Source organism: Eulemur rufifrons, chromosome 15, assembly GCF_041146395.1.
Source record: "Eulemur rufifrons isolate Redbay chromosome 15, OSU_ERuf_1, whole genome shotgun sequence".
Taxonomy (NCBI): domain Eukaryota; kingdom Metazoa; phylum Chordata; class Mammalia; order Primates; family Lemuridae; genus Eulemur; species Eulemur rufifrons.
In genome coordinates this window covers 97,058,585-97,073,704 of record NC_090997.1, presented here as the reverse complement: position 1 = coordinate 97,073,704, position 15,120 = coordinate 97,058,585, and the positions used below count along the sequence as shown (strand labels likewise).

Sequence of the window (15,120 nt, the reverse complement as noted above, 5' to 3'; positions counted from 1 at the left end):
CTGAAAATAAAAGAAGCAAATAAATATCTCTAAGGTCAGGCTGGGCATGGTGGCTCATGCCTGTAATTCCAGTATTTTGGGAGGCTGAGGTGGGATGATCACTTGGGCTCAGGAGTTTGAGATTGTAGTGAGGTCAAAGTGGGAAGTAATGTGAAAGTGCACTATAAACAACCAGGACCACAGCAAACATTATTCCCCAGAATAACATAACAAGAAAGAACATGGACTTTTTGAAAACTGCAGAATGGGACTGGAATCTCTGCTTACTAGGCATGTGGTTCTAATAACCACATTGTGAGAATGAACTTACATTTCTAAGCACAATCATAACAAAATGAAATAATGCTTAGATTATTGTGAGAATTAACATTCTTTTGATCGTACATAAAAAGAAGTTATTACAGTTTTAATATTCACTCAAATAACTACCTTGCTAAAATCCCTCCAACAGCTACCGGTTGCAATCAGAAGAAAGTCTAAACTCTACATGGAAACCTAGGAGATAGTACAGGATCTGGCTTCTGCCTACCTCTCTGACCTCATCTCCTACTCTGTTCCTTGCTTAATGAGTTCTAGTCTGGCACTCTGGTCTTTCTTTCCACAGCTTATTATGCAGCTCTTTGCATTGCCAGTTTAACATTCACATCTTAGCTCAAAGGCTCAGAAACCTTCCTGACCATCAAAAATTCTTAACCTGTGCCCTTAACCTCCATTCTCTACCCTACTGTTGTTTTACACCTTCTTCCATTTACTGAAATTGTTAATTGTCAATTTCTTTCCCATTGGTATGTAAAATCCCTGAAGACCTGCATCTCCAGGACCCAGCACCACAGCCAGGCCCTACAGGGTTATGGGGATGCATTTTGTCACCGCTTACGTGCATATTCGAATAGTTAAAAGTTCAGGATCACTAATGATAGTGTACAATTTAAATACAGCCATTCCAGCCATCACTAAAGAAACATTTACTTGGACAGGGGCCTCTAGCCCAAGAGAGTGGAGATTTTTATTTATTCCTTTTGGGGGGAGAAGGACTACTGTCTCATGCGCTTGGCCCCTGAAGGAAAGAAACAAAATCCCAGGAGCATACATACAACTACAGTAAACTTAACGTCCGTCTGCAGAGCTGTGGGTGAAGATGCAAATAAGTGCGCTTTCAAGGAAGTGACTGTCCCACCTTCAGCCCTGCCGGAAGCCCCGGGGAGGCGCTGCAGCAGGTCTCCCGCCACAGGCGCTCGAGCCCGCACGCGCTGGGAGAGGCCCGGAACCCCTCGGAGTACCCGCTCCTCTGCCCCTCCCACGCGAAAGCCGCCGGGACCCCAGCGCGCAAGCGCCGACCCGCCAACTCCGCAGCCACCGCCCTCCAAAGGCGCCTGCGCAGAGGGATGAGCAGGGGAGGGGCGATAATAGGAGGGAGAGGAGAGTGCGCGCGTAAATCCTAGAGAGGCGGGCTAAGCAGGACTGGGGGAGGGTTCGTCTTCCGGAAAGTCTGGATTCCGGGACGACAAGAGTTGCCGCTCACCGAACTCCCACTTGTGAGATGATCGAAGAAAGTCAGCTACCATTTGTACCCATCGGAGGTCTGCAGATAGAAGCCGCAGCTGTCTTCTGGCTGAAATTAGGACTTGCAGGAGGCTGCTTCCCAAGTCGGCGGAGGGCAGTTTGGAGGGTGCACGCATGCGTGGTGGGCTCCCTCCACGTGCGGCCGGGCCGCGGCCTCCCCGCGCTCAGAGGCCCCGCCCCCGGCCGCAGCATCTTCCCGGACGTGCGGAGCCGGTGAGACGGGAGGGGGTTGGGCTTCGCGGCTCGGCCCCGCCTCGACAGCCTCCAATTGGGTATGGGTGAGAGAGGCCCCGCCCACAGCCTTCCTATTGGTGCGTGCGTGCGAGCGACGCGTCCCATTGGACCGCGCGGATTTGGGCACCAAATTCAAAGATTTTAAAAGTACCAGCTGGCGCCTTTTAAGTGATACAGCTCTGTGAAGCAGGCGGCTCACTTCTCAGCTACCAGAACAGTTCCTTCACCTGAGGCAGGCCCCACGTCCCCTGGTATGAGCCGGCGACCCTGCAGCTGCTCCCCACGGTCACCTTCCTGCTCCTGCAGCTCCAGCACCGTGACAGCCGCCGGGCGCCCTCGCCCCTCGGACAGTGAGTGAGGGGAGCGGCGTGAGAGGGCTCGCATTCCGGGAGGGGTGCACGGTGAGGGGCGACCCCTGACCCAGCACCCTCCCGAACCTGGCACAGCCACAAGCTGGGCCGCAGGCGGGCGGCGGGGGTTCCTGGGTTCTGGAGAAAGAAGTCTGGGGGTCGGGGAGGGGAGGCTAGATGTGCTGGGGTGCGATGGTGGGCTGCGGGGCCCCGCCGCCCATGCTGAATCTGACTCCAACTCCGGGGGAGGTGCAGGCCGTGGCAAACTAGGGCGCCCTTTTTCCTTCTCAGAAAGACCTACCTATCCCCACCCTGCTTGAATAGGCGCCAAATGCCCCCACCCCTCCCCCACCCTATGGCTCCTGGCTCTGACAGGGATGCGAGCCGGCAGCCCCCAGGGTCTGGTCAGGTGCCTCACCCTCACTCCCTGTGCCCCTTCTCCGTACCTATCCCGCACCCTAAGACCCGAAGTCAATTTCCCCGATTTTTCGCTGCCTCAGTCTTGCTGGCGGGCGCGGGAGATCTAGCTCGCGGTTATCTCCCGCCTCCTCCGCATGTCCCGCGCCCTGAGGGGCAGTCCCACCGACCCCTCAGGAGTTCCAGGGTCTCCCTCCCCACTCCCGCCAAATGCAGAGACCCCCCTCCCGCCCCCCGCATTGGACCAAAATCAACTGGAACGACCAAAGAAAAACGTTAATTTTTTTCCTTTTTTTCCCTTTGCCTAGTAACTGAGTCTTAAGGCCTGGAGTCGGAAGGGAAGGATTTTAAAAAAGAAGTTTTTACTAAAAAGCTTGAATTTGTCCATAATATTTAGTTGACTTTGTGAGAACTAAAGAATTGGTTAATTTTTCCCCCTGTACTCGTGAAGAACGAAATAGTCCTTTATTTCAAAGGTTTTAAGAGAACGGAAGGCACTCAAATGCTTATTTTTATCCTCTTTGTTGCTACCTCTAAACAAAATCCAAATGCATTAATTTTACCTCAGAAATGAAAAAGTTTAATAATTCGATATTGTACTATTGGTAATGTCTCTCTCATTAGAAAAGGTATCCAGAGTCTTGAGAAAAATACTTAATTTTTAACAGGTTAGATATGTTTCCAGAAGATCCTGGATCACAAGTCTCCCTTTGAAATTCTGAAGCTTGATGGCTTATGAGGGAGTTTTTTGATTATTAACTCCAGTTGTCTTTACTACTTTGCTCGTCAGAAAGTATTTGTTGTCCCTTGGGACTTTTTCCCCTGTTTACAGGCTTGAGGAAATGAAATTTTTAAAAATTGTTGCATCCAAATATTTTTGAAAGTAGGCTTTTCTAAAGTTTTCTCTTAAGAATGGCTGATTTACACTTTATAGTGGCAGGCCTTGGGCCTCTCTCTTGGTCCTTAAGTAAAGGAGTGGCCATGGCCTAACATGTGCACATGGTGGTTATCTATAGATATTAGAGACTGGAACATAATTATTTCGTTAACATTAGAAGACCTATAAAGATTTTTCGGCCTTAATTATGATATTTAATATGTAGTATCAGGTCTGTCTTGAAAGTTAAATATAAGGTCAGACTTTGTACAGTTTACTACCACTTTTCCGTTATTGGGCTGAGAATTGGTAAATGAGAGGTTTAAAAAATGCCATATTTGAGTCTTTATTAATATCTCCACTTTAGGGAAAATGAAAAATACTAATAGAATGTTCCAAGTTCACAAAGGTAGTCAAAAGGCTGAGCAAGAATTTCCATTTGAACTTGGATCTGATTCTTAAATCCATATGTTCTAGTGGAAAAGTATATAGTCTGACAGGTATACTTCTGTGTTGAGTTGTATTTTATTACTTTTAAATGTTAAATGTTAATGACTGACAATGTAAGGAATATGAAAGTATTTGGCTTATGTAATTAAAAGTAGATTCTGTGGAATAGACCCCTATGACAAGGACTCTGCCATTTATTTAGTCTAGTCTTATTTTTTTACTCTCATTTTATGGATGAGGAAATTGAGGCGATAAGAGTTTACCTCCCTCCTCAGTTTTCCCCAACTCAGTAAATGGTACTTTCTACCTTAGATACTTAAGCCCTAAACTGTAGAGTATTTTTTTTTTTTTACTCCCCTTTCCTTCATGTCCACATCTGGTGTATTGGTAAGCTCTATTATCTTTACCCTCCTAGATCATAGACCTTGAATCTATTTAATTATCTTCATTTCCACTATGATCATCCTAGCCCCTGATGCTCTACTCTCAGGACCCCTGTGATGAACACTTCTAGTCTCCCTGCTTCTACTTTTACCTTCCTACAACCACAGCTGCCAATGATCTTTTAAAAATATAAACCAAATTTTTCTCTTCCAGTTAGAATCCCTTAAAGGCTCAGCCTATCCTACAAATTTATAGACCATTCTACCTCTACAACATTATTTTTTAATCATCTCCCTCTAGCTCACAAAGCTGCAGCCCTATAGGTCTTTCTTTTCCTTGCTTCCTGTGTTTCTCTCTGGAACTCTCCAACCAAATTTCCACAAGGATTTCAGATCTCAGAATGTCACCTTCTCTATAAAAGATCATTCCTGACTAATATCTTCCTCTCCCTCTACCCTGTCTCTAAGTCAGCATTAGAAAAATAAAGTGGCAAACTGGACCCTTAACCCTCATCTGTTTTAACTCAAGAGGTTATGGAGCCATGTAATATTTTATTTTCTGCACAATATTAGATCAATTGTATGAATACTACATCTATTTCCTACATTCGGCTTGGGCATTGGAAGGCACTGAGCTTGTTAAAAGATGGGTTTAGCCTTTTGCAAACAGTTGGTTCAGCTTCCTTTTGTAAAAAGGTGATAATATTTAGTTTATTCTGCAGTATTGTTAGAGATTAAAAATCCATTCATTTCACATTTTAAAATTATATCTACGACCAGCATCCAGATTTTCATTTCTAATACTTTTTTCCCAAATAAAAGAACTAGGGTTGCTTGGAGAAATGACTGATACTAGGACTGGAACAGGGAAAATACAGGGTGAGCCTGGAGCATCTTATACTTCCAGAAAATAAGGATTGCTCAAAAAGCAAAATGATGCAAATAGGTCAAATAGACACTGAAGCCAACTGAAAGAGCTCACAGTAGTGAAAGCAGAAACAATTTGAGCAGCAACATTAGTAGTATTAGATTATAACCCAAAGTCCATGAGTCTATACTAATATAAATGATTGTATAAATGAATGGGAAAGCATAAACAAATCTATGCAAAAGAATTTCAAATGGTATATAGATTTACTCCCCCTCAAAGAAGTGGAGCATGACTCCCCACCCCTTTAAGTGTGAGCTGTGCATAGTGACTTCAAAGAGTATGGTATAGAAAAGGAACAAAAAGGAGTGACTTTACAGTGGAGAGAAACCTGACAGATACTACTTCAGCCAAGTGATGAAGGTTAACATCAATGATAAATCATATTGATAGCATGTACCCTTGACATGATGTGGTAACAATAGCATTTTACTTCTGTGTTCTTTTTCCTAAAAACTCACAGCCTGAGACTAACTGAGAAAAACATCAGATAAATCCTAACTGAGGGACAGGCTGCAATTAGTACTGACTGGTACTTTTCAACATTGTCAAGGTCATCATAAACAAAGTCATAGAAATTATCATAACCAAAAAGAGCCTACGGAGACATAAGGAGTAAATGTAATATGGAATCTTGGATGGGATCCTGGAACAGAAAAAAAAGTTAGGTAGAAACTAAGGATATTCAAATAAAATAGGGACTTCAGTTAATAATAATCCATCAATATTGGTTCATTAATCGTACATGGATGCAAGTTAGTAATGTAAGAGTTGGGTATTGGGTGCTTTATGTACAGGAATTCTATACTATCCTTGCAACTTTTCTGTAAATTAAATTTTGTAAAAAATACTAAATCTATTCATGTGAAAATACATGTTGGCACAAGAGGAATGCAATAGTCATTTTGTTCACTTTAAGTTCCTTAAGTGCTAATTTAGTGAGGAAGATTCTAATGTTTTAACTAAAAAACTAGGAAACACATTTTTATGTTGCATGTCTTCATTGTATCAGGCACTGTACCTTTTGCTTGCGTTCTGTACTAAGCAATAGCAGTCATGTTTGACCTTTAAGGAACTTAGAATAATCTTACAACGTAAAATTGGTAGTGCTTTTAAGCAGGGTTTGACGAGGTCTGAGAAGTCCCCTCACAAATAAATATGAAGCTATACACGAGTAATTAGAAGCTAAATAGGCAAAGGAAGCAGAAAAGCTATTCCAGGCAAGGAAAAGCATAATGTACAAAGCCCCTAAGATGAGAAAAGTCATTGCTACTAAGAAGGGCCACTTATACAAGAAAAGAAATGTATAAGTGGTTTTTTTTTTTGGTATCTTAAAGAGCTCTTGCACCATGAATTCTAGCTTTTTATAAATGAGTATAAATGCGAAACAAGATATAGTATACTTTGCTTCAATTTGCAAGTTCTATTTATCCAAAGCACCTCATTCTCATGTGAGATAGGGGGAAGAACACTGAATTTATAGTTAAGAAATCTGTCTCATTTAACTACTTGTCTTGGGCAACATACTTACCTGAGTTTCAGTGTGCTCAGTTATTGTAAAAATAACACCCCATCCTACCTCAAAAAGATTGTGAGGACCAAGTGTTTGCAAACATTGGAAGATGCAAACTTCTAAACAAAAATAAGGTATTTTAATCATTATTAGCTCTAATTTTAAAGAACTGTCTATGTTCAAAGAATAGGGTTGAATGAAAGATTCTATAGGACAGTCTGTAGAAACTGGGTTCTAGAGACAGAGCAGAGGGAGAATGCCTTTGAGTTCCTGAAGTACTTTCAGGCCTCTTTGCTTTAGGTAGCTAAACAGAGTAAAAGGCGTGCCTTCATAGTTGTCTTCTGCTTTTTTATCCTCTCAGGTAAATTGTGGTCATATGTAAATCAAACCTAATTGTTTAGTTGAGGTGAGAATAGAAATAATCTCTCTTGGCATTTTTTCCTCATCTCAGTGAAAGGAAACTACTCAGAATAATTTGTTACGAGTTAGAGTTAATTGGGGGGTTAAAATTTATGTGTTTTTTGTTTTTGTTTTTTTTTTTTTGTGCCCATGAACTCTTAGTTTAAACTTAATTTTTAGGTTTAGTGGGATCCTGTATCTTTCACTGTGTTAGACACTGGGAATTTAAAAGCAGTTTCTATCTACAAGGTCACTTTCTATGAAGGTCATCTAAGTAAAAATGGTTAAATTAACATGGACAGTTTACCAATACTTAGTACAGACTAAACATAGTAACTAGTACATACAATTATACGTTTACTGATAGGATAAGTTGTTACCTATATATGACTGGCTTGTGAGGGGGATGGTAGCTGAAGCACATTTTAACCTAAAAAGTCAGGCTTTTTTAGCTCATGTCCCCATTGTTCCCCTACTCATAAACCCAGCCTTCAGCAATACTAAGCAGTTTTCCTGAACCTGTCTACCATATTCCTTCCAAGCATTGTGGCTTTGCTCAAGTTATCCTTCAGTGAATGCCCTTCCCAGCCTCTCTTGTAAGCTGTGATTCTCAACTGGAACGAAGGAAATCTTGCCACTGGCGTCTTCCCCCTTACCAATATTTGCCAATAACTGGTAACTGTGGACATGTGTTTACTGTTGTACCTTGGGAGTGATGGCTGCTCCTTGTGTCTAATGGGTAAAGGCTGCTAAACATCCTACTATGCACAGGATAGCCCCTAAGAACAAATAATTATTTGGTCCCAAATGCCAGTAATACAGAGATTGAGAAACCCTACTTTAAAGCGGTCTTAAAATGCTGTCTGTTCCGTTGTGTCTTAACTGCTTTCTTAGGCCCTTAGGGTGGGGGCTGAGGTGGTCATACAAACCCGAACAAGTCTTTGGCTTTTTTGAAGTTTAAATTTGAATTAGTAATTATGAATTCTAATGAATAATATCCAGAAATAATTGCATGATTTTTTAATAGTATCAAAACTTGTTTTTTCCATTTATGCTACTTATACATAGTTAGTACATTATCTTAAGTTATTTAAAGCAATTGAACAGTAATTTACACTTGCTGCCCTACCACTCTTAAATCTGGTTAATTGATGGTAGTGTTATTCTTATTTACCAACTCATAATTCTGATTGGTAGCTGAACTGTTCTTCTGGCTCTGGTTAATTAGTCATGAAAAAAATCTTTGTTCAGTAATTAAAGATAGCAGAGTTATAGCATATATTAGCTAAGATATAGGGAGATATCCCTGTGCTTGAGTTTACTATCCAGCAGCATATACAAACACCTTAAATATATTAAAGGGTCACCAAGAGCACCAAACAGAATAAAACTTGGAGATGAGTGCTGTGGGAGTTCAGGTGGACTTTAACTTATGGATGTTTAAATGTGTTGCTTTTTCCTGCCTTTTTTACAAGCTACCTATAGATTTGTTGATTAATTATTTTAAGGCTTATAGTAATTGCTAATGTTTAAATAATAAACAAATTTTTCATGTATTACTTTTTATCAAGATTATTCTGAACTGTACACATTCTTCTCCCCCATTGGTCTTAACCACTTTTATAGTCAATGGCTTGGGTTATGCTTAAGTCAGAGTAAACTATAATGTCATTTCAAGTCCAGGGTATAAATACTGATTCTAGAAATAGTTGTGATTAAAAGATTTAAATAATATTCCTACATGTTATTGACATAACGATAATTAAACTTGGATAATATCACAGACCTATAGGCAAGCGCATACAGGCAAAACATAATGCTGAGAGAATGCAAAGTAATCTTTGTATATCCTAATTTAAGAAGTAGAGATGTGTAGAAATTTTGCCATTAAGTAAATGTTAATGTTCTTTTTGTAGGTTGTAAAGAAGAAAGTTCCACTCTTTCTGTCAAAATGAAGTGTGATTTTCATTGTGACGATGTTCATTCTGGACTTAAACTGGTAGAACCTGATGACATTGGAAGACTAGGTTCCTACACTCTTACATATTTGGAAGGTTCTTGTAAAGACTGCATTAAAGACTCTGACAGGTTATCATGTCTTGGGTCACCAATTGTGAGCCCTAGCATTGTAGAACTTGAAACTGAAAGCAAGCCCTTGCATAACAAGGAAAATCAATGTGTGCAACAAACACTTAATAGTACAAATGAAATAGAGGAACTAGAGACGAGTAGACTTTATGAAGACAGTGGCTATTCTTCATTTTCTCAACAAAGTGGTCTTAGTGAACATGAAGAAGGTAGCCTTCCCCTGGAGGAAAATTTCAGTGACAGTCCGCCGTCCTGCCTGCTACAGATGGAAAGCCCAGACCAATATCCCAACAAAAACTTACTGCCGGCTCTTCATTTTGAAAAAGTAGTTTGTTCAACATTAAAAAAGAATACAAAACGAAATCCGAAAAGAGATCGGGAGATGCTGAAGGATATTATAGCCAGAGGAAATTTTAGATTACAGAATATAATTGGCAGGAAAATGGGCCTAGAGTGTGTAGATATTCTCAGTGAACTCTTTCAAAGGGGACTCAGACATCTCTTAGCAAATATTTTAACTCAGCTCAGTGATATGGACTTAATCAAGTAAGTATTATTGCTTTGAATATATATATATATATATATATATATGTATATATTAGCATAGTCCACTCAGCACTTTTGTTGGGTGGCACAGCTCTACCAGCTCATGCAAAGACTGATATACGGGTTGAGTATCCCACATCCAAAAATGCTTGGGACCAGAAGGGTTTCGGATATTTTCAAATTTGGGAATATTTGCATTATTGAACATTCCTAGTCCAAAATGCTCCAATGTGCATTTCCTTTGATCGTCATGGCAGCACTCAGAAAGTTACAGATTTTTGGATTAGGAATGCTCAACCTTTAGTAGGGTAGGCTTGCAATGTTTAATTGAGGTGGTGACTTTTGCTTGATTGCTAGTATTTCATTACCTGTGTGCCACTTTAGAAGCATGCATTTAATCTAGTCATTTCAAATTTTATTTCATGCTATTAGAAAACATTTAGATTGAGGTTTTTGTTCCTTTTAGTTCTGAAACTTCTAGTATGTAAATTATATCTTGGGCCTAAATATGAAACAGCCTAGTTCTAGTAGAGGTCCAATAGGCATTATGACTTTTGTCACACCTGAAAGTATGAAATAATTTCTGTTCCTTTTAGGCCATTTTTGATGTAGGGCTCTCGGGTTTGACAATGATGAAAATATGAAAGCCCACGAATAGGGATCTGATTATGACTATTTCTTGAAACCTTATATATATATTAACTACTCTTTCTTTGTCATTCTACCAAAGAAAATCAATCAGGATGAGATAACTTTGAGAATTAATTAAGTTGATTATATAGACTATAGGATTAGATTGGATTTCACTCAATTGGATTCATTTTTTGGCTTTTTGAAAAATTATCTGGAGGTACTCCGCAAGTGGTTTTATACTGGTCTTTATGAAATATGGCTAAAGCGAGACAGATTTAGTATTGATTTTTACTGTGTGCTGGCTTCTTGAGGGATAATCAACATCACAGAGGCTACTTTTTCTATTAACATAGTGGGTTTTTTAAAATTAATTTTCACTAATAGCATATCCTACAGTACCTTGAAATTTGTCTACAGTTTTTACCAAATAGCTAAAATGGTGTTATGTATATTACACAATAATGGCTACTTACTTTATATTTGCAGATATTGTTGAAAAATAAAGTACAAAGTTGTGGTTCTTAAGCCTGCATGCATTTATTTGATTGGAAGCTCTTAAAAAAATACAGTACCTTGGGCCCATTTTAAACCAATTAAACCTAAATTACTAGGCATGGGGGGGCATCCTTAAATCTTAAATTATCCCAGGCAATTCCAATGTATAGTCAGGTTTGAAAAGCATTGGTTATATGAATTTCTGTTTTGCACTGTTAATGTTTTCCTACTGTATTCATCTTAGCTCTTTGTGATGTTTTAATTGTTTCCTTTATGGTCATTTACTTTTCCAGTGTGTCTAAAGTGAGCACAGCTTGGAAGAAGATTCTAGAAGATGATAAGGGAGCATTCCAGTTGTACAATAAAGCAGTGCAGAGAGTTACTGTAAGTCTTTACTGTTGATGTTTTCATTTTAAAATACACTGCTAGTGCTTTTTTGTAAATAGAAAAGAAAAAGTCTCAAAACCCTCCTTTACATTCACAAAGTATTTCAGCCTTGCACTAGAACTTATTGAGAAAACAAATTCAAAAATAAAGAGAAAGGAATCTTACCTCAGTCATTTATTTCTCGGGTTCTCCCTAGAAACAGAATGTCTAAAGTAACAAAGGGGAAATTACTTAGTTCTTAGATAGGGGGAGTTGACCATATAGCCAATCTTGGTTGTTGTCATTTGTGTATCATTATGTTTTGTAATCCTTAGAAAATTTGGAAAAGCTGTTTTACTTTTTAGTTATTAAGAAATAGGAGCAATGAAATACTTTTATTCAGTTACCAAGAAACAGTTAAATGTCAACATATTGAATATTCTTAATGTAGGAGGAAAATGAATTTACTTTTCCAAAATACTTGAGTTATTAATACTTTGAAAGTATTTCTGAGAATCAAGATCAGCACATGAATAAAAGTTCAGGCCTTAAAGTTGGACAGACTTAGGTCCAAATTTTGGTGTTGCTATTTACTAGCTATGTAACTTTTGTCAATTATTGCTTAAATTCTCCAAATTTAGTTTCTTTATCAATAAACTGGTGTTAATGGAAAAATCTAATCTGAAATGCTGATTTTAAATCAGAGATACTTAAATGTGACTGTTGCCATCTGCTGGTGAAAAGAATAACCTTTTGTTCTGGCAGTAGTACTTTGACATTGGTTAGTTACAAATCATGTATTAAATTCTTTACATAATCACATGTAAAGTGATTTTCACAATTTCTGTCAGTAAGTTAGGCTTTACATGTGTGAATATTAAGGTGTCACTGTGTTTAAGCATGTGCAGGTAAATTGCATGTAGGGATAAGTCTTTTGCATTCTTATTTGCCATTTCTTATATGTACAAACATAACAAAAATATCTGGTTGTTGGTAATATAAGAAAGAAAAGTTTTTAAGTTTCTATTAAAACTTTTTTTTAATTAGGAAGGCAGCATTAAGTTTTCACCACATGCTTCAACCCGAGAGTACGTTATGTTCAGAATCCCACTGGCTTCTGTTCAAAAAGCAGCAGTCCAGACTCCTCCCCAAAAAGATGCTCAAACCAAGCTATCCAATCAAGGTGATCAGAAGGATTCTGCTTATAGTCGACACAGTGAATTCTCTGAGGTAATTCTTTGTTTAATCAATAAATTAGAAACATGGTCATTTATTTTTAAAAGGATTTAGAGTGAAAAATGGAAATAGAAACTTTCAAGGTCAAAATATAACTTGACTCTAGATAATTACTAACAAATTAGGACACCTGATACTGATGGTCATTTAAATTTAATTATAGTATTATAATTCAGATTATTAGGGAATTGTGAGTGGGATGGGAATCTCCTGTCCCCTTCATTTTATTCTCAAAAGTGTGGGAAACCAAAACACTGTTCCAAACTAGAAAAGTGCACAGAGATGTCTTTGTATGAGTAGTAGATGACTGTTTGCATTGTTTATGAAAGTTAATGATGTTGAGTTCTAATTTACAAACACTAAGAAAATAATGAAAAACCTTAATTTTAAAATTTATAAAACTACTTAATGCTATGTTTTGCAATTGCTGCCTTTAATTGAAGAAGAGAACTAAGCAGCAAAAGACCACCTTTCTGAAATCACTGACCTCCTATTATATCTTGAAATCATTGGGTGATGTGTGTTAAAAGTTCTAGTCACATGTAGATAATTTTGCAAGCTTAATTTAGAGAATCATAATCTTATCTAAGTGATAAGATTTTTTTTTAATGTTGATTGTCATAATTTGGTCAATAAACAGAAATTCTATATGGTAAACTTTAGTTTCTGTCTTAAATGTTTTTTTTTTTTTTTTTTTTTTGAGACAGAGTCTCACTCTGTTCCCCAGGCTAGAGTGAGTGCCGTGGCATCAGCCTAGCTCACAGCAACCTCAAACTCCTGAGCTCAAGCGATCCTCCTGTCTCAGCCTCCCAAGTAGCTGGGACTACAGGCACGCGCCACCATGCCCGGCTAATTTTTTCTATATATATTTTTAGCTGTCCATATAATTTCTTTCTATTTTTAGTAGAGATGGGGTCTCGCTCTTGCTCAGGCTGGTCTCGAACTCCTGAGCTCAAACGATCCGCCCACCTCGGCCTCCCAGAGTGCTAGGATTACAGGCGTGAGCCACCACGCCCGGCCTTAAATGTTTATAATATAATGACTAATTCAACATGTAAACTTATTCAAAAAATATTTATTGAGCATCTGCTATCTATCAGGTACTATAAATAGGAAAATAAGGTAAACTTCAGATCCTTACAATCTAAATAGAAGATAGCTGCATAAAAATAAATGCCATATAGTATGATAAGGTGCTATTAAAAAAGATAAAACTATAGGTGAAAGAGCAACCAGTTCCTTAATGACACGAGGAAGACTTTACAGGAAATGTGACATTTAAGTTAGGCATTGATGTGTGAGTAGCATTCACAAAGTAAAGGAGAGCATATATAAAAGTAGCAATAGGAAATAGCCATTAGACCACTTGACAAGTGATGCTATATGTTACCCATTAAACAGCAAACTTAAGGGCAGGAATTGTCTTACATCTGACAGCGGTGCCTCATACAGGTATTGGGGAAAGTGCAGAGGTGCCCTTCTTAGTTTTACTAACTAACTACATTTAGTCCTTATTAAAATATGTTTATGTATTTTTTCTTTTTAGGTTGCCAAGACTTTGAAAAAGAACGAAAGCCTCAAGGCCTGTATTCGTTGTAATTCACCTGCAAAATATGATTGCTATTTACAACGGGCAACCTGTAAACGAGAAGGCTGTGGATTTGACTATTGTACAAGGTGTCTGTGTAATTATCATACCACCAAAGACTGTTCAAATGGCAAGCTCCTGAAAGCCAGTTGTAAAACAGGTCCCCTGCCTGGTACAAAAAAAAGCAAAAAGAATTTACGAAGATTGTGATCTCTTATTAAATCAAGTTGTTACTGATCATGAACATTAGTTAGAAAATATTGGGTTTTAACTTAAAAAACAATGTATTATGATTTTCAATTTTACATTGAAATTTTTTCCCAGTGGATAAAGAGGATATACAGCCTCTTAAAATATTTTATAATTTAAAGTGAAAAAGTTTAAAATTCTCAGTACAAATCAGAAAATTTAAATATTTTAAATAAAAAGGGATAAGTAAGTAGTAATCTGATATTTGTGATACAGAGGTAAAATGATTCAATTTTATGGTGAAAGAAGGCTGTGTAATTTTACCTAGACAATCTTAGATATATAAATCTGGTTTACCATCTATTGGCATTTGAGACATTTTATTTGTCTTACAAATTAATACCAATGGAAATATCAATTTCTGGAGTATTAATTTAAATGTTTTGTCTCCTTAAACCTTTTTCATTGTGTGTATCTCCCAAGAAAGTATCCTTTGTTCACTTTGCTTTTTTTCCTTTTTTGTGATGTCTGTTTTAATATTTTTGTATACGTGTAAATAATTTTGTATTTTTATGTGTCACAGTAAGAAAATGTCTTTTGTATGTACATATAAAAATAAATTTTGTTCCTATTAATAAAATTGTTATGAGCTTAATAAATAATGTATGCCTTTTGTTTTTATAAACACCTTAATCCTAGAAACAACTGAATTAGGAAGCTACAGTAGACTGCATTTGTTTGTGTGAAGTCATTGAGTGGATCTATGTGTGGATTCTTCTGGGGAGCTTGTGAGATTCCCAGGCTTCACCCTGATCCCAGTTTCCTTCTCACTCCCAATAGCTTAATTTAGTAGTTGTGGAGGTGG

General features: G+C 38.1%; 1 protein-coding gene across 2 annotated transcripts; it reads left to right on the top strand.

Annotated features, from left to right (window-relative positions):
* The first annotated feature begins 1,431 nt into the window (after nt 1-1,431).
* FBXO5 (F-box protein 5) lies at nt 1,432-14,895 on the top strand. 2 transcript variants are annotated; one of them, XM_069488477.1, is made up of 5 exons: nt 1,432-1,776; nt 9,031-9,748; nt 11,170-11,260; nt 12,290-12,472; nt 14,025-14,895. In XM_069488477.1, the coding sequence occupies exons 2-5, from the start codon at nt 9,066-9,068 to the stop codon at nt 14,274-14,276; spliced, it is 1,209 nt and encodes a 402-aa protein (XP_069344578.1). In that variant the 5' UTR covers nt 1,432-1,776; nt 9,031-9,065; the 3' UTR covers nt 14,277-14,895. The 2 variants fall into 2 exon arrangements, with proteins under 2 accessions (XP_069344578.1, XP_069344576.1); XM_069488475.1 differs by lacking the exon at nt 1,432-1,776 and adding an exon at nt 1,969-2,147.
* Nucleotides 14,896-15,120: the final 225 nt, after the last annotated feature.

Bases quoted from the DNA above. Each gene is read 5' to 3' on its own strand.
- FBXO5 (XM_069488475.1), top strand. From the start codon at position 2,051: ATGAGCCGGCGACCCTGCAGCTGCTCCCCACGGTCACCTTCCTGCTCC. The intron at 2,148-9,030 runs GTGAGTGAGGGG...TTCTTTTTGTAG, and splicing joins GCGCCCTCGCCCCTCGGACA to GTTGTAAAGAAGAAAGTTCC. The intron at 11,261-12,289 runs GTAAGTCTTTAC...TTTTTTAATTAG, and splicing joins AAGCAGTGCAGAGAGTTACT to GAAGGCAGCATTAAGTTTTC.